Raw genomic sequence first — 18,575 nt, forward strand, 5'->3', positions numbered from 1 at the left:
GATCAAGATGTAAGAGAACAAAAGGAACGGTAGAAAGGGAGGGGGGAAACTGGGCATTGTCTTTTCTTGGTGGACAGACCTGAACCCAGTTCTGGTGGCGGAGTTGCACTTTATGTCAGGAACTCCATTTCCCACTGTCCATGTATTACCCTTATCCCTCTAAACCGTAGGAGTACCTTTGGCTGCACGTTCCACTCTGCAACCACCTCCTGTTTGTGTGTGAGCTGCACTGTTCTCCTGGGAGATGACTCCATTTAAATCTCCCTCTCTGCCAACATGGACCAACTTATATCCACCCATCCAAACTCTCTCTTCCTCATATGTGGTGATTTCAACCACCATCATGCCAATTTGGTGGGTGTTGGTGCCTCTTCAACCAGCCATGGCATTTCAGCAAAGGACTTCTGTGACTCCATGGGCCTCACCCAATCATTGGACTTTCCGACCCAGATTTCTCCCAATGGCACGTCCTCTCTTCTGGACTTGTCAATGACAAATTTCCCTTCCAGTCTTCTGCTCCAATAGGTTAATCTGATCATGAGCTTGTGAGAGTACCTACCTCTCTGGCTATCGTCAGCGAACTGCCTCAGCACAATAGAGTCTGGCAGTTCACTCAAGCTGACTAGCAGGGACTTGCAAAACTGCCCTCTCATGTCAAGATTGGTCCTTCATTTCCACCACTCCTGATATTAATACTGCTTGGAAATCCTTCCATACAAGCTTTCCCTTATGTACAGATTTATACCATCTCGTGTGCAGTTATCACACCTAGCCTCTTGCCCCCGGAACACAAAATCCTGTGGTGAGGCAGTTGTCTTAAAACAACTTGCCTTCTCTTTCTGGAAGGGAAATCTGACAGAAGGCAACCTCAGATCATTCCACAAAGCCCAGAGCAAGTGTGTCCACTCAAAGGAAATCCAGAAGACAACATCTGGTCAACTTCAAGGCCTGAACTATCAAGCTTGTCTCTTTCTTCAAAGGCTTGGTAGTGATTTATCGTCTATCTCTGGATAGGTCCTCCTCCATCCCTTCCTCCACTTCAAATGGGACCATAGCTGACTCTGCTCATGAGAAGACTGAATGTCTCAATTATGCGTTCTCTTCCAAATCTTGTGTACCCAACATCTCAGTCCCTATGACTACCTACCTTCTCGTACCCAACTGCTCCTGGGTGATGTGCCTTCCCCAATTGAGAAGGTGTAAAGGTTTCTGGCAAACCTCGACTTCGATTCTGTGGCTTGTCCAGATGGAAATGGTACATATGTCCGAAAAACCTGCTATGCTGCCCTTGTTTATCCTCTTTCTCCTATGTTCACTCAATCATTCTCTTTGGGTCAGTTTCCGTCTACCTGGAAGTTAGGCAACATCACCGTCATACACAAACATGGCGCGAACATGGATCCTCTTAACTACAGGCCTATTGGCTTGCTTCCAATTATAAGCAAGATCATGGAATCTATCTTTGCAGTTGATGTCAAATCCTTCCTTGGCTCAACTGGCTTGATCTCAGATCATCAATTCGGTTTCAGACATGGCCATTCTACCTTGAAAATGCTGCTTCTACTCTCCCAACAATGGACCAAGGCCCTCAATCTCAGACATGAGGTCCAGGCCATCTCTTTGGCCACATCTTGAGCCTTTGATATCTCAAGCAGTCTGACACCCCACCTTGGTCTTCAAACTCTGCTTATGGCATCCATAGCCATCTCCTCTCATGGGCCATTGACTTCCTAAACTCATGTATTCAGCGTGCAGCTTTTCACGGGATCCTCTCATCTTCTTGTCAAGGCTGCAGTGCACCAAGGCACTGCCATGGGCCCAGTCTTGTCCCTTATCTTCATCAATGTTCTTTCTGATTACATGGAAAATCCTGCCTGTTCTGGAAGGGAGAGGGGGAGAGGGTGGTACAATTTGGATAATTTTTTTGGATTCACTCTAGTACAATTTGGATACGTTTACAGGTAGTTGGTTTGACAGACACAGACAAGCGTAAGAAAGTTTTGGACACTGTAAGCCTAGGATCTAGTTTTTCTTTGAGCCGAGCGAGTGAAGGGTTTGGTTTTGAGAGAGAGACGTAGATCGGATTATCTTTGTTTTCGTTCTCTCGCAAGGTGCTTGTCTAGGGCAGGTCAGTGCTCGAGGCAATTGAGCGTTGCAGGTGGCATTGCCTCACTTTGAGGCTGCTTGGCATTCATGCTGCGTCGCCGCGTCGCCACCGTTATGCGGTTATGGAGTCGGAATCCCTCAAGCGAATGGTATTTTGGAATTTGGAAGTTACCCGATTCTTTTTTGGGAGGGCTCAAGGCTGGCTCTAACTATGGCACATCATGTGACAAGGTTCGTTTTTGTGCCACCACGTCTTTTCTCGCTTGGAGCACTGCGTATTGAGAAACTGAATGTCAATGGTGTCTCATGCGCAGGACGTTTTGATTACAGAGTTTGCATTTGCCTGAAAGAAGAGAAAGCTCCCAATGATTGTTGACCATGAAGGTTTAGCGACATATTTTTCCCCCAGTCTCGATGTTTACCTCCGAGTGTTGAAAGTTCTTGGTTGTCTGAGCATCTTTGACCTCCGGATGTTTTCCGAGCTCATTGTAACAACATTGATATTTTTGTGTTCACTTTCTCTCCACCTTGAGTTTGACGTCCAGGTCAACATATAGATTACCTAGAAGTTTGATTTTCTTTATTATCTGTATTTAATATGCTAATAAAGCCACATGAGCCATTTTCTTGGAAAATCCTGCTTGTGGTTTATGTCCTTAAACAAGTGTGCCAACAAATTGCAGATATTGGGAAGTGCAGGTGAATTTTTGTGATTTTTGGACACAAGTCTATCTTTTTAGTCTTTTTTTTCTTTTTTTCTTTTTGTATACATAATCGAGGCTCGTGAAAGAGCTAACATTTATCACACAAACAAATCAAACAGACAAACAAACAAAGTATACAAAAAGGGGAGCGGTAGACAAGATGGGGAGAGAAGGGGAAGCACATAAACACAACATTTAAGAGCAGGGACATCGGGAATGTGTGGGAGGGAGAGGGCTTGGGGGGAGGAGGCATGGGAAGGTGGAGGGGGGTGGGAGATGTATAAACACAAGGACACCAAGGACTTCCAGGAAGAAGTTGGTATTTCAAAAAAGTGGATTTGGGGTGAAATTAGCGGGGGGAGAAAAGATCAAGGTTTTGGATGGGGGAAGATAAGAGATGGTGGTGAACAGCTGTTTTAAAGACCTGGAGGGAGGAGTGGGATTGAAGAGAGTGGGGGAGTTTGTTCCAGAGGCGGGAGAAAAGAGGAGTGAAGGTGAGCAGAGAGTCTTGATTTTGGCAGTTTAACCATAAGAGGGTTGCAGGCAGATCTTGTGCGACCTGTAGGAATATTTGGGGGACAGAGCCCAGAGAGAGCTGGGGGAGCAAGGCCGGAGAGGAGTCGGAAGAAGACAGAAAGACCACCAACCTGCCTGTGGTGAGTAAGTGAAACGCCCTCGGAGGTAGGTTCATCACGGGAGATTCCAATGATTCTGAACTCTTTGGTTTCAACCGTGTGAAGCCGAGCTAGGTGTGAGGCAGGAGCACCAGCCCAGAGGGGAGAGCAGTACTCCATTGAGCTGCGGATGAAAGCCTTGTATGTGGTGAGGAGCTCAGGTGTGCCAAGGAAGGACTTCACACGACGGAGGATGCCCAGTTGGCGACTGGCTTTGGAGGCCAGCTTAGAAATGTGGTTTTCCCAGGAAAGATCATGGCAGATAGTGAGACCCAAAAGCTTGAGTGACAGAACTTCTTGGAGAGGATTATTCAGAAAGTGGATGGGAGGTTTGTCCAGTCGGTCTTTTCGGAGAGACATCGTAAGAGTGTGAGATTTGTCAGGATTGAAAGTGTTTTGTTTAGTTGTTTAGTTGTTTAATTTAGTTGTTTAATACGATAAGCTACCTAATTTAATGCACATAGCCACATATTGTTCCTTTCACCATTATGTTCGAACAGTGAATTTAAGCATTGTAATGCTGTCTGTCTACTTGTCGATCTTTCCATCTCCATAGACCTTTCTTGATCCTGTGTGGCTACATGATTGGATTCCTCTCTGACTTGTAAGTCCTCGGCAGGCCGGGTCATCGTTCAAAGGTTGAGCGTTAAAAGGTTGAAAGTTGATCCAAGCACCGACGAGTTTGTGTCACGGGGGAACGAGACCAGCAGGGATGGGTGGCGCAGTTAGCGCCGGGGAGGACAATGATGACCTAATCGATAACCTGAAGGAAGCTGCATATATTCGGTCCAAGGTCGTAGAGCAGGCATTCCGTGCCATCGACCGAGCAGACTACTATCTCGAGGAATTTCGAGATAATGCTTACCGGGATCTCGCTTGGAAGCACGGGAACATACACCTTTCGGCTCCCTGCATCTACTCTGAGGTCATGGAAGCCCTGAAACTGCAGCCTGGTCTCTCTTTCCTGAACCTGGGCAGTGGGACTGGCTACCTCAGTACAATGGTGGGGCTGGTCCTGGGTAAGTGATCCATGCAGATTTGTCCTTCACCTGCTAACCCTACCCTAACCCTAACCCTAACCCTAACCCTACCCTACCCTACCCTACCCTAACCTAACCCTACCCTAACCCTAACCCTACCCTAACCCTAACCCTAACCTTGCCTTCCTAACTTTGTGCACCTTACCCTTTAGTTAATACCCTTAGTAAGTTCCACCTTGTCTTCTCTCGACTTCATTGTTGTCAACATTTATTTGTTTATAACCACAACCATCTGCTTCAGGCCCATTCGGCATGAACCACGGTGTGGAGCTACATACCGACGTGGTGGAGTTTGCCCAGCAGAGACTGGATAATTTTATCAAGATGAGTGACAGCTTTGACAGGTTCGTGCAGCCCATGGTGAGCAGATTTCTTGCAGGTGGCTCGCCATGACACACCCACCCAGTGGCCTTTTGAGGCTTTCAAAGATAAACTAAACTTAATTTTCAAAGCTGATAGTTATTATGATTGTTTTCAATATATTTCACTTTGGACCATTATATGAAGAAATTTCACCATTAAGCACGAAATACAACGTTGGTGAAGTTCTCTGGAGGTAGCCATGTCTTGCCTTTATCAGTCTCTAATTGACTTTGAATTTTTTTTTAATCTTCCTCTTATGGCAGAATTTCTTGTAGGTGGGAGGCAGTTAAATGAGGGAAAGAAGACGTGAGATTGCAAATGGATCATGCAGAGGTATTGGTGATATTGTGGCGGACACAAAAGCCCACTGGCGTGGTGACGTCATTCCGCGCACCAAGTGGGCGGTGGCCACGCCCGAGGGGTAGGCGTGGCCTCATGATATACACCGGGCGCGCAGCCCGGAGCGCGCCAGTGTTACAGTGAGCTCCTGAAATAAAGACGCTTATAAGTTACCGCTTGTCCGCTTCCTCCTTGCTCGCAAGCAGCGCGCGTAACGCCGCGCTTTACTGGTGACCCCCTCGACGTTGGATCTGCCGGAGCGATCCTTCCACACGCGACGCCATTGCCATGGCCAACTTCATCAAACTTCCCGAATTTTGGGAGGCTCAGGCCGAAGTCTGGTTCGTCCAGGCCGAAGCCCAATTTCAGCTTCGGTGCCTCACCGGCGATGACACGCGCTATTGCCACGTCGTCGCCTCCCTCGGGCCCGGCACGGCCGCTCGAGTTGTGTCCGTCCTTTGCCACCCACCGGACGGCCACAAGTACGAGGCACTCAAGCGGCTACTCCTAGCCACGTTCGGCCTCACGGACGACGCACGGGCCGACCGCCTCCTGGATCTCCCCGAGCTCGGTGACACGCGCCCGTCGGTCCGAATGGACCATATGCTGTCACTGTTGGGCGACGAAGCCCCCGGTTCTCTATTCCGGGCGCTTTTCCGTCGCCAACTTCCAGCGCAGGTTCGCCTCGCGTTGGCCGGGACCGGGCTAACGGAACCCCGAGCATTGGCGGCCGAGGCGGACAAGTACTTCGCCGCTTCGGACACGCGGGCGAGAGTCGGCGTGGCCGTCACGGCCCTCGTGGCTGATGCTGCTAATGCTGCCGATGCTGCTAATGCTGCTGATGCTGCTGATCCACAGCATCAGCTTATACAGCATACGCAGCATGCTGATACGCACCTCGTGACCGCCGCCACGCCCCGCCCACCGCCGCGGCGAAAACCGCCACCGCGGGGAAACCCGCCAACTCCACCGGCCTGGCGGAGCCAGCCGCGCTCCTCCAGCTCCACCACCTGGTGCTGGTTCCACGCCAAGTTCGGCCACGAAGCTCGGCAGTGTCATCCGCCATGCTCCTTCAACAGGTCGGGAAACGCCCGGGCCGGCGCTCAATAGTGGCGATGAGCGCCGGCCGTTCGAGCAGCCTGCTGTTCATAACGGACACCTTCTCCGGGCGCCGTTACCTGTGCGACACGGGAGTGCAGGTGAGTGTCGTTCCCGCCGGCACGTCAGACAAGCACGCCGCGGGTGGGGGCCCCGCGCTGCTTGCCGCGAACGGGACGCCCATCCGTACGTACGGAAAACGCTGCCTCTCTCTGCGGTTCGGAGGGCAGGTTTTCCGATGGACGTTCGTCACCGCCGACGTGCCCATGGCACTGCTTGGCGCGGACTTCCTGTGCGCTAATGGACTCCTGGTCGACGTCAAGCGCAGACGTCTTGTCCAGGCCGAGACGTTCAGCTCGCTCGCTTGTGCGTTGCCCAGCTCGGCGAGCAGCACAACGAGCGGCTTGCCGAACGGTTCGGTTCCGGCCACGTTGGTCTGTACGCTTCCGGCAGCGTACGCATTCACCCGCCTCCTCGCCGGCTTCCCGGCCCTCACGCGGCCCACCTTCTTGGCGGGGGCCGTCAAGCACGGGGTGGCCCATCACATCCCCACCGTCGGGCCACTGGTCTACGCCCGGGCACGCCGCCTCGAGCCGACGAAGCTGGCGGTGGCAAAAGCGGAGTTCGCTACCCTGGAGCGACTCGGCATCGTTCGGCGCTCAGAGAGCGCTTGGGCGTCGCCGCTGCACATCGTGCCGAAGCCCGGCGGGGGATGGCGACCGTGCGGGGACTATCGCCATCTCAATGACGCCACGACTCCCGACCGCTACCCCGTCCCCCACATTCAGGACTTTTCCGCCCGTTTGGCGGGCATGTCCTTCTTCTCGAAGGTGGACCTCATACGCGGCTACCATCAGGTCCCCATCAGGCCGGAGGACGTCCCGAAGACGGCGGTCATCACGCCATTCGGACTCTTCGAGTTCCTGCGCATGCCCTTCGGTCTGAAGAATGCGGCTCAGGCGTTCCAGCGACTGATGGACAGCGTCCTGTGCGACTTGGATTTTGTCTACGTCTACCTGGACGATATCCTCATCGCCAGCGCGTCCCGCGAAGAGCACCTACGCCACCTCCGCACGCTCTTCGAACGCCTGGGCCAGCATGGCCTGATTGTGAACCCCGCAAAGTGCCGGTTCGGCGCCGCCATAATCGATTTTCTGGGGCACCGTGTCACCAGGCACAGAGCCGTCCCCCTGCCGGCCAAGGTGGAGGTGGTGAAGGGGTTTCCGCGCCCCCGCACGATCAGAGGTCTGCAGGAGTTCCTGGGCATGGTGAACTTTTACCATCGGTTCCTGCCCCGTATCGCCCAGCTCCTGCGCCCCCTGCACGAAGCTCTCCGAGGTAAGCCGGGCAAAGGCGACGTTACCTGGACCGAGCAGATGGACACGGCGTTCACGGGCGCGAAGCTCGCCTTGGCTAACGCCACCATGCTCGCGCACCCGGCGCCCGATGCACCGATCGCCCTCACCACCGATGCCTCGGACTACGCGGTGGGCGCGGTGCACGAGCAATGGGTGCGTGGAGCTTGGCAACCGCTGGCGTTCTTTAGCCGGCAGCTTCGCCCGCCCGAACGCCGTTACAGTACCTTCGACCGCGAGTTGCTCGGGCTTCACTTGGCGGTCAGGCACTTCCGCCATCTGCTCGAGGGCCGTGCGTTCACTGCCTTCGTCGACCACAAGCCGCTGATCTTCGCGATGGGCAAGGTCACCAAGCCGTGGTCGGCCCGGCAGCAGCGTCACCTCTCGGCCGTGTCCGAGTACACGACGGACATCCAGCACGTCGCGGGGAAGGACAACCCGGTGGCGGATTGCCTTTCCCGGGCCGTCGCCCACGCAGTCCACCTCGGCATCGACTATGCCCGGATGGCAGCGGACCAGGCCGCTGACCCCCACGTCCAGGCCTTGCGGACCGCCGTCACGGGCCTCCGCGTCACCGAGGTGCCGTTCGACGGCGCGGGCGTGGCCCTCTTGTGCGACATCTCCCTCGGGCGTCCTCGCCCCATCGTGCCCGCGGGCTGGCAGCGCCAGGTGTTTGACGCCATCCACGGCCTGTCCCACCCGGGCGCGAGGGCCTCCCAAAGGCTGATCGCCGACAAGTTCGTCTGGCATGGCCTCCGGAAGGCCGTCCGCGGCTGGGCCAGGACGTGCCTCGCGTGCCAGCGCGCCAAGGTGCACCGGCACACCCAGGCCCCGTTGGCCCCGTTCACGGTGCCGGAACGCCGGTTTGACCACGTCCACGTGGACCTGGTGGGACCTCTGCCCCCCTCGCGGGGTTTCACCTACGTCCTCACCATGGTGGACCGCACCACCAGGTGGCCGGAGGCCATGCCCTTGGCGTCGACAACGGCGGCCGATGTCGCGCAGGCTTTCATCGCCACCTGGGTCGCCCGGTTCGGCGCCCCCTCAGACATCTCGTCCGACCGCGGCCCCCAGTTCACCTCGGAGCTCTGGGGGGCGGTCGCGCAGGGGCTCGGGGTCCGGCTGCACCGAACCACGGCCTACCACCCCCAGGCTAACGGCCTGTGTGAGCGATTTCACCGCTCATTGAAGGCCGCGCTCCGGGCCACCCTCCGCGACGGCGGCTGGGTCGACAGGCTCCCCTGGGTCCTGCTGGGCCTCCGGACGGCACCCAAGGAGGACCTGCGCGCAGCCGCGGCGGAGTTGGTCTTCGGGCAACCGCTGCGGGTGCCGGGCGAGTTCCTCCCCGACTCCACGGCACCATGGTCCGCGGCACAGCAGCGCTCCGCTCTGCAAGAGACCGCCCAGAGGTTCACCCCGGTGCCAACGGCATGCCACGGGCACCCACCGACACACGTCGCCCCGGAGCTTCGCACGGCGGAGTACGTCTTCGTCCGCCACGATGCCCACCGGACACCACTGCGGCCCCCGTACGACGGGCCTTTCCGCGTGCTGGAGACCGGGGCGAAGCACTTCACCCTGGACATCGGCGGTACTCCTGACCGCGTTTCGGTGGACCGCCTCAAGCCGGCCCACCTCGACGTGGACCATCCACCGCCAGTGGCCCGACCCCCACGTCGGGGCCGCCCCCCTGCGGGCGGACCCCCGGCACCGCCCAGCCCCGCCGCCACGCCGCCCCCCGGTCCTGCACCCATCCCAGGGGCAGCCAGGGGCATCCCACCTGGCATCCCTGCACCCCGGATGCCGCCGATCGCCAGGGGGCGCTTCGGCCGGGTCATTCGTCTGCCCCGCAAACTGGCCCTCCAGGTGCGCGGGAATTCTGGGGGGGCACGTGTGGCGGACACAAAAGCCCACTGGCGTGGTGACATCATTCCGCGCACCAAGTGGGCGGTGGCCACGCCCGAGGGGTAGGCGTGGCCTCATGATATACACCGGGCGCGCAGCCCGGAGCGCGCCAGTGTTACAGTGAGCTCCTGAAATAAAGACGCTTATAAGTTACCGCTTGTCCGCTTCCTCCTTGCTCGCAAGCAGCGCGCGTAACGCCGCGCTTTAATATAACGATCCCAAACCTTGAACCGGCGTACGTCAAAGAGGCATTCAATCTTCCTCTGTTCCTGGTGTGATCCTCAAATACACCTGGAAGAGTATCAAATCGAATGCAGGTGTGATTACGGTACCAGCTATTGTACTTTCATATATATCTTGATGTTGTGTTCTAGGTTTGAATTCTGCGAACCCAAATTTGTCGTGGGAAACTGTCTGGAGCTCGTCACAGACAGCCTGCAATATGACCGCGTGTACTGTGGAGCAGGCGTCCAAAAGGACCACGAGAACTACATGAAGAACCTCATCTCTGTGGGTGGCATTTTGGTCATGCCTATGGAAGACCAGGTGAAGTTAGGGACTTTTTGAGCTTGGTTTGCCCAAATCGTGATGTAAAAATGATCGAACAAACGATTTTGGGGCCTCAGGAACTTTGCTGTAAGAAAGAATTCCTGGAACCTCATTGCGCTGGTCATGGGGATCTATCAGTCCTGATAAATGTCATTGAGGGTACAGTTTTAAATTTTGTCTATTTTTTCGGTCAATGAGCAGGATAGCATTGGTCTTCGTGCCCAACCACTCCACAGCTCACCCAGATCACGAGGACAGGACAGAACAACTGGGATGTGAAGAACATCCTGGCTGTGTCCTTTGCTTCTCTCGTGCTTCCCAACAAGACTGGTGAGCAGCAGGAGGATGGAGTGAAGCTACGTAAGTGCACATGCGCACTCAGAACACTCGCTCTATAAATATTTCTATTGTCTCTATAAATATTTCCTCGTCACCTCTTTAAGCTGACACTCTCGGGCTTTCAATTAATCCCCAAATCCACAGTCGTTCGGTGGTGGGGACGGGAGGGGGGTCGGTTTCAGATCTTATTAACATGGCTGATGCTTGGGCATGTTTGAGATTATATAGTTGGGCTTGAGGCGCATAAACATGTGTGCTGTATCATGCATCTCAAGCCCCACGATATGGTGAATAGTCGTACATTCAAAACTAAGCACTTGGAGTCACAAAAACAGGGTTTAAGCTGCACATGTTAGAGGTACTGTATTATGGGGTATTTATGCGTTGTGAAATCCTATAGGATTGTGCACAGGTGGCGCACTTACCTTTGAGCTGTCTAGTCCAGGTTAGATTCTCAACCCGGCCAAAAACTGTCGGATTGGTGCTTTACAGGCAAGGTGTTGAATCACAAAGTGCTCCGTCCCTCGGAGGGATGTTAAACCAGGGGTGTGCTCCATGAGCAAGCGGCTTTCTTACCGCTCGCCAATTCAAAGCGTTCAAGCAAACACTCCAACGGAACTGAGTGCTCGGCACTGCTTAACATGGCAGCCTTTAATGTAAACAATGTTGTCATGGTACTCGAGCAAATACTGTCTGGGCCGTTTTCAGTTTTACTCGATCCTCTTGTGACAGCTTCACCGTAACGAACTGATTGTGTTAGCAGCGTCTACAGAGTACGAGGAATGGGGAAAGAAATCATTGGTTGTATTATTGTGTGGAATCCGATTATGGCGGCCATTTTTCCTAATATAACAAAGCACCTCTCTTAACCGCTTGTCGAGCAGCTTGGCGAGTGGCTTGCAAAGCGTTTGATACGGAACGGCTGGCTTGGAAAGTGATAGCGGCATGCTCGCAAAAGCAACGCACCCTGGGTGTCTCATCTGGTAGCATTAGTGGACATTAAAGGATCCGGCGGATGAGTTACCTTCTGGATGAGATGAAGAGTAGGTGAGTTATCATTGCTGCCAAATTAAATTACAAATTACAGAAATTACAAATTACAAATTACAGAAATTACAAAATTACAAATTACAAAATTAGAAAATTACAAATTACAGAAATTACAAAATTACAAATTACAAATTACAAATTACAGAAATTACAAATTACAAAATTACAAATTACAAATTACAAATTACAGAAATTACAAATTACAAAATTACAAATTACAAAATTACAAATTACAGAAATTACAAATTACAAATTACAAATTACAAAATTACAGATTCCTGCCCAAATTGGCTTCAATCGAACATCAGGCCTGTGCATCCAGTTTGTGAAAAACTTGGGTCAAAGACATTCCCTGACCGACCCCACCAGAAGTTGAGAATAATTAGAGGAAGTAGTGGTAGTAGTAGTATAGTTGTGTTGCGAAAGCAAAACAATGCTCGAATATTTTGTAACATTTTTTGTTGTTTTCCTCATCTATATTACTTCCACCTGAATGGAGATTCTCCTGAATGGAGATTATGTTTTCACCCCTGTCTGTCTGTGAACAGGATATCTCAAAAAGTTGTGGATGGATTCGGCTGAAATTTTGTGGTGAGGTTGGGTCTGTGACAATGGCAAATTGATTTGATTTTGGTGAAGATCCGGATCCAGATGGGATAATTTTTTAAGTGATTCTTCACCATTGAGAGATGGGGCCAAAAACGATATAGCACAATATCTCAAACAGTTATGGACGGATTATGACAAAACTTGGTGGATGAGTTGGGTAGGTGAAACGAACAAGTGAATTAGGTTTTTTATTAAGGTCCGGACGCAGATCCTACCTATCGGTGCGATACAAAGCATAAACTGTTCAGCCTGGCGGATGTATGCACTCTACCAAATGCCGTTTTAGTTGTAAACTGCTTCTAATGGCACTTGAATGAGTTTCTTTGAAGCAATATATGAGGACAATGGTGAGTTGTTTGATGATGTTGTCCATCTCTCCACTCCTTCTGCCATTTTACATCCCAGGTTGAAATGAAGTAACTTTAAGAACCGACAGTTGATGTTACAATTGACCGGGTTCATGAATATATATATATATATATATATATATATATATATATATATATATATATATATACATATATATATATATATATATGCATCCAGTTTGCGATGTCCAGAATGTCCAGATATATATATATATATCAGTCATTATGCGACTTCATACCATGAGTGGTGAACCACCATTGAGGTATCCCATCCAGCTATTCTCGACCTCAATGGGAGCGATAAGCACCGCCTGCCGCACGGTACATTATCTCTGGTATCCACTCATTATATGGAGTTATAATCTGATTATTATAACTTAAATTATAATCTGATACCTCGACATCAATCTGATACAACTATATATATATATATACTGTATATATTTATTTATTTTTAACGTGCTTGAATATTCATGCTCAATTTTTGAGAACTCGCATGCTAACCTTTGGATGCTAACTCGCACCTCTCGTCGGTCACCATGGGCAAAAGCTCCTGCAAAGCACTGTGGGTATGAAGTCAGAAGAGCATAGTTTCCCTTGATTAGTTTTATTCCACACAATATGTCCCTTTTAATCCGTTTTTATTCCACCCCCGACCCCAACTCCCACTCTTTTATCAGCAAACGTAGAGGTACGGTCCCTCCAAGACTTAACCCGCATCACCATCCGGCTTTGGCTGCGTCAGCTAATTAACCAGGAACAGCCTCAACAAAGCATCGCCACGCATCGTGTCCCCAAACCCCGGTAAAACTCCTTATGTGTGTGTCCCCCACACCCTTCTGTGTGCAACCAGCGCCATGGGAATTTGATTTTGAATCCCTGTTTGGAGTGCACTTCAACCCAATCTTTCAACAAATGGCCTCAAAACCAGTAAACTGTTTGGTCAAAGCACCAGTCTGGCTGTCTGCATGTTCACAGTTAATGGAGGATCAACTTGAAGTTATTTATTTATTTATTTTGGGCTCAGGTAATTGCACATTCCTCCTGTGGAAGAAGCACTCCATTACCGACCATGTGGGACCTTTTGAGCTTTTATTTATACCTTTCTGCCAGCCAAATATTTATACCAAAGGTCTCCCTGGGCATACAATAGTTAATTTGTGAGAGAATGTCCAGATGTCATTTGTTCTGTCCCGACTCACCTGAACCCAACGCTCCTACGCACCCCGTGACGTGTTGGCTCTCCTTTTGTCGCCTTTTCCACCCTCTAGACGTAAACGCAGACGTCAAAGGGATCGGCGCATCAATACCTTCGTGTTCGTGGGAAACCAGCTCATCCCGCACCATCTGGATAGTGACTATGACAGTGACGAACGGCAGGATGGTGACGTGGATCGAGACCCTCCTGGTGATCACTCCACAGATTTGGCCAGACCTGAGGTGAAGCTGGAACCGCCGCCTCAGAACCTTCTCCGTGAGCGACTGCTCAATTTGCCTCTTCCTGAATCTCTGAAAAACTACCTGTTGTACTATCGTGAGAAGTAGGTTTGTAAGCCACCACTACCATTACCAGCTCCTCTGCTCGTAACATGGTTGTATTTTTTTTTATGTTAAGTGCGTTGTCTCATACCACCACCACTCTTTTAGTAATGTTTCCTTTCTGTATAACTACCACCCTCACCATTGTTGCTGCACGCTCACCGGTAGTGGTGAGAGGTGTGTACAGCATGCATGTGCACTGCTCGTGAGATCGTTGCCGTAACCATTCTGCTCACTGACCCACATCTGAGCGTGCTCTCACTGCCCGCGAAGGAGGAGGTGTTTTGTAAGGAACAAACTGTCGATGTAGTTGTATGCGAGATTTCCGTGATAGTGTTGGTGGCAGTTGCACTCATTTTCACTTCGATGAACAAGCAACAATTCTGCCTTCTTGTGTGCGGTGGAAATCCAGCGTTTAACCACGTTTCGCTGCACCTGTCATGCCGGCAGCACACAGGGATTTATTTACTCGTAGCCATCTTGTAAATTCGCATCAGCCATTCCTACCTTAACCGTTCGCCCAGGTTCACGCACCGTGGCTCCTTTTACTGATTGTGGCCTCCAGGATTGAACAACAAGAGGGATGTCCTTACGCTCGACTCGATGAAATGTCCTCCACCTTGCAAACCTTGTCATTCAGTGCCTGACAGGTTTGTGCGTGTACGTACATGCATTCACCTGAGCGCGTGTGCGAGTGTATATACTTGTGTGCTTGTGCACGCATATGTGTGTGTACATATGTGCGTGCAAATGTGTGTACATGTGCATGTTTACAGGCATTCATCCGTGGACTTGTGCATACCGTGTGTGTGCATGTGCACATATGCGTGAATGCATTCATCCGAGCATGTGTCTGCGTACCTGCCTGCGTGTGTGTGTGTGTGTGCGTGCGTGCGTGCGTGTGCGCGCATGTGTGTGTACGTGAGCATGCGCACAGAGCTCATTCACCTCCTGTTTATTCTTCATTGTTTGTCGGCCTTTTCTGGATGTTGTGATACTTTTCACCTTGACTACAAAGTCATACTCTACATTGATCCTCTTCAGTTTGAGTCGCTTTGCTGTAGTTGTTTGTATTTTGCCAGATATTTTGGAAACGGTCGAAAGACCTCAGGTTGAATGTTCAGGAGCTTGCCATCATCGGCCTGGTATGTACCTACGATTACTTTGTTTTCATTTGCACCTTGATGGGGCAAAGTGTGGTGGTTGTGGTGGTGGTGGTGATGTTGCAGAACGAAATGTCCTGATTGTGACAAACTGATAGAAGCGCTAGATTATACAAATTGCGTTACATGAATAATTGTGAAGAGACGTCGAATCTTCAAGTCTGTTGCTCCTCTCAGCTCCGTCACCACATCGGACCATCGCATGGGTCCACTGACGGAGGGCTATTTCGATTATACCTGTACAGGGCGCGTATTCTATCCACATATGCCTGAATTTTGTTTTTCTGTGCAAGTCTTGTCGAGCAGGGACTCATTGTGGGTGACCTCCTTGGGACACCTTCATCACACCGCAACTCATTACTCTACGGTATATCCAGTTGTACATGCGTGTGTCTCCGGCAAAGTAAATGGCACAGGTGAAGTATATCTATGCCAGAAAATGAGCACTTCCTTTCTAACCGCACAACCCCGAATAGGTTTTGATTCTCTCTTTGGCTTCCGATGATTCTCTTGTCATGGCAGGAACGTGACCCCCCTTCCCCTGACCCCTCAAAACCACCCCTCACTTTTTGGCTGCCAAGCACTGTACTTTGCACTCTGTGGGGGTGTTCTTGACAAGTGGCAAGAACAGGACCTTTTTTTGTCTTTCCTGGTAGAGGTGAATGCAGCCTGGTTTTGACAAAGTCTGGCGTCGCGTGTCCGTCGCTCTTGCAGGACCACGACTCGTGGCCCGATCGGCGATGCAGGCTCCACCATGTTTATACCCGCTCTTTGTTTGCTGATAGACGATGTTGACCAGTTGACCGTGAGAGCGGTCGTTCACTGCACATGGCCTTTCAGCCTGGCAGGGTCACAGAGTATCTCTGTGAGGCGTATGGGTTTGTGAGTCCTGTCGGTAATATCATAGTTCATGGAAATGTAAAAAAAACAAAACAGAGAACGTAAGTATTTCTACTGTGTCTTTATTATAGTTATTCCAAGTTGCCTGTATTTAGTTGTATTTCTCAATGATTAATAAAAATCAAAAGAAGTACAAGAAAAGTTTCTTTCATCTTATTTTTCTTCATTGTCCTGATGTTAAGTGTCTTGCCAGTGTTGATGACACACGATGGGCTGGTGCAGGTGCAGGATAGACTGGAGGAGGGCACACTCACCTCGGAGCTGTGTCGTCTGGGTTTGAATCCTGACTCAGCTATAAATTCTCATCCTGGTGTTTCACATGCAGGGCGAGGCGTCAATCAATGTGTGCTCTGTCCATCGGATGGATGTTAAACACACCTTGATCTCATCTATAACTAGAACGGCACTCAGTATAGAGCATACCTCCACCTGGTTGGCCATATCACTCAATGGTGAAGAATCACTTAACAATTTAATAATTCTCATATCTGACTCCATATTCAGATCTTCACCAAAATCGAATATATTTGTCCTTGTCAGACACCCAACCTGTCCACTAAGTTTCGTCCAAATCCACCATTAACTTTTTGAGATATCCTACCATGCATCGTTTTTGGCCCCATCTTCCAATGGTGAAGAATCACTTTAATAATTCTCGTAGCCGGATCCGAATCCGGATCTTCACCCAAATCTAATCATTTCGTCCTTGTCACATTCGCTACATCTCTGCCAAATTTCGTCCGAATCCGTCCACAACTTTTTGAGATATTTTGTTCACAAACAAATAGACAGGGGTGAAAACATAACCTCCATCCACCTTTGGTGGCGGAGGTAATAAAATAATATGAATTGATATATGATAATAATAATAATGTTGCGGTCGCAGGGTTTGAGAGTATTACGAGGGGAAATCCCTTGTTCTACACGGACTTACCAGACCTGAGGCTGCCACCGCAGGTTGCTAAGCAACTACAAACGCCAATTGGTATATCGCGCAATATCAGGGTCCACAGTCTTGACGCCATTTACCTGTACCACATGACATTACCAAATCGGGGAACGTACCTTCCAGCGGTGTACCAATCTTGTATTCGATGGTAATTAGGGTGGCTGACCTTACCGCTTGATACGTGCCGGGGCTAATGAGCCAATTAACAGGGGAATTATAACCTCCCAATCTACTCTAGGTACGGACAGCACTGGACCAATGAAGGAAAGGGACAGACACGAACAGATCGAAAGGAAAACGTCCACAAGGAATTTAGTATAATTGTATAACAATGATGTGGGGTCAAACAAATGGGGAGGGGATTCAAGGACTGCAATCTACAAGCACAGTAATTAAGGGTAAAAATGAAAACTCAAATTTAATTAATCAAGTAATTTACAACGTGCAATTAAGGGTGCCTGCGTTAGATAAGGAAATAAACTAGATGGTATTCATAGAATACTTACCCTGCGCAGTCAACTTGTTGCGAGCCAACTCTTCTGTTTTTGAACATTGTTTTTTCTTTGATCCGCTGAATGGAGAAGGTGGATCAGACTCGGCAACGGTTGCTAGAGTGAGATGTGCATGGAAGAAGTTTCGGGAACTGAGTGGCGTGCTGATGAGGAGGAGAGTGTCGTTGAAGCTGAAGGGAAAGGTGTGTGCTGCATGTGTGAGAAGTGTTATGATTTATGGGAGCGAGACATGGGTAATGAACGTAGAGCAGCAACGAAGGCTGGAAAGGGTGGAAATGCGAATGGTTCTGTGGATGTGTGGAGTGTCGCTGAGAGAGAGGAAGACAAATGATGAATTGCGAAAGATGATGGGAATAGAGCCTGTGATTGATGCTGTGAAGAGGAACAGGTTGAGATGGTTTGGTCTTGTGTTGAGGAAGGATGAAAGTGACTGGTTGAGAAGAGTGATGGAAATGAATGTAGAAGGAAGTAGAGGATGAGGAAGACCGAGAAAGACTTGGCTAAAGATGGTGGAAGAAGAAATGCGGGCAAGGGGGTTAACAAGGAGAGATGCAGAAAATAGGGCAAAATGGAGAAGATTGTCATGGGGACTGCAAGGCTAACCCGCGCTCCAGCAGGGAAAATGGCCTTAAAATGCATGTTGTTGTGTTGTGTTGTTTTTCTTTGATCCAATATGGCTGCCAGACCACGTCAGTGATGACATCATAAATTTATATTCTCTAATATAATTGTTGCATAAATCACACTCAATACATTTCAAACTGATCAGACTAAGCGTTGTCCCTGGCGAATTATGACGTAATAATTATGGCACCAATGATGTCATCGTTGACAACACCTATTCCCCATATGGAGTTCTTTACAATGAGCCATGTTTCAATTTTTTCCATGCAGCCGTTTTGGAGATATAGAGGTGCAACATTTTTCGGTTTTTCCAAGATGGCGCCTGTACCACATGACCTATGACGTCATGATTATCATTAAAATATTCTAAAGGAGGAGTCGCTCCTATG

General features: G+C 50.2%; 1 protein-coding gene across 12 annotated transcripts in view; it reads left to right on the plus strand.

Moving 5' to 3' along the window:
- The window catches only part of LOC137438694 (protein-L-isoaspartate O-methyltransferase domain-containing protein 1), a 38,173-nt gene extending 21,931 nt beyond the window's left edge, over positions 1–16,242 (plus strand). For 4 of the 12 annotated variants that reach the window (XM_068133948.2, XM_068133949.2, XM_078767160.1 and 1 more), the window contains exons 2-7: positions 4,041–4,503; positions 4,766–4,868; positions 9,959–10,130; positions 10,370–10,493; positions 13,180–13,303; positions 13,771–16,242. In XM_068133948.2, the coding sequence (XP_067990049.1) occupies positions 4,197–4,503; positions 4,766–4,868; positions 9,959–10,130; positions 10,370–10,493; positions 13,180–13,303; positions 13,771–14,044 (1,104 nt within the window). In that variant the 5' untranslated portion in view covers positions 4,041–4,196 and the 3' untranslated portion in view covers positions 14,045–16,242. Of the gene's footprint in view, positions 1–89; positions 2,338–3,152; positions 3,305–3,326; positions 3,467–4,040; positions 4,504–4,765; positions 4,869–9,958; positions 10,131–10,369; positions 10,494–13,179; positions 13,304–13,770 lie in introns of those variants that run through there. The other 8 variants (XM_068133955.2, XM_078767162.1, XM_078767163.1 and 5 more) reach the window with 5 other exon arrangements.
- Positions 16,243–18,575: the final 2,333 nt, after the last annotated feature.

Source organism: Myxine glutinosa, chromosome 13, assembly GCF_964187855.1.
Source record: "Myxine glutinosa chromosome 13, kmMyxGlut1.1, whole genome shotgun sequence".
NCBI lineage: Eukaryota > Metazoa > Chordata > Myxini > Myxiniformes > Myxinidae > Myxine > Myxine glutinosa.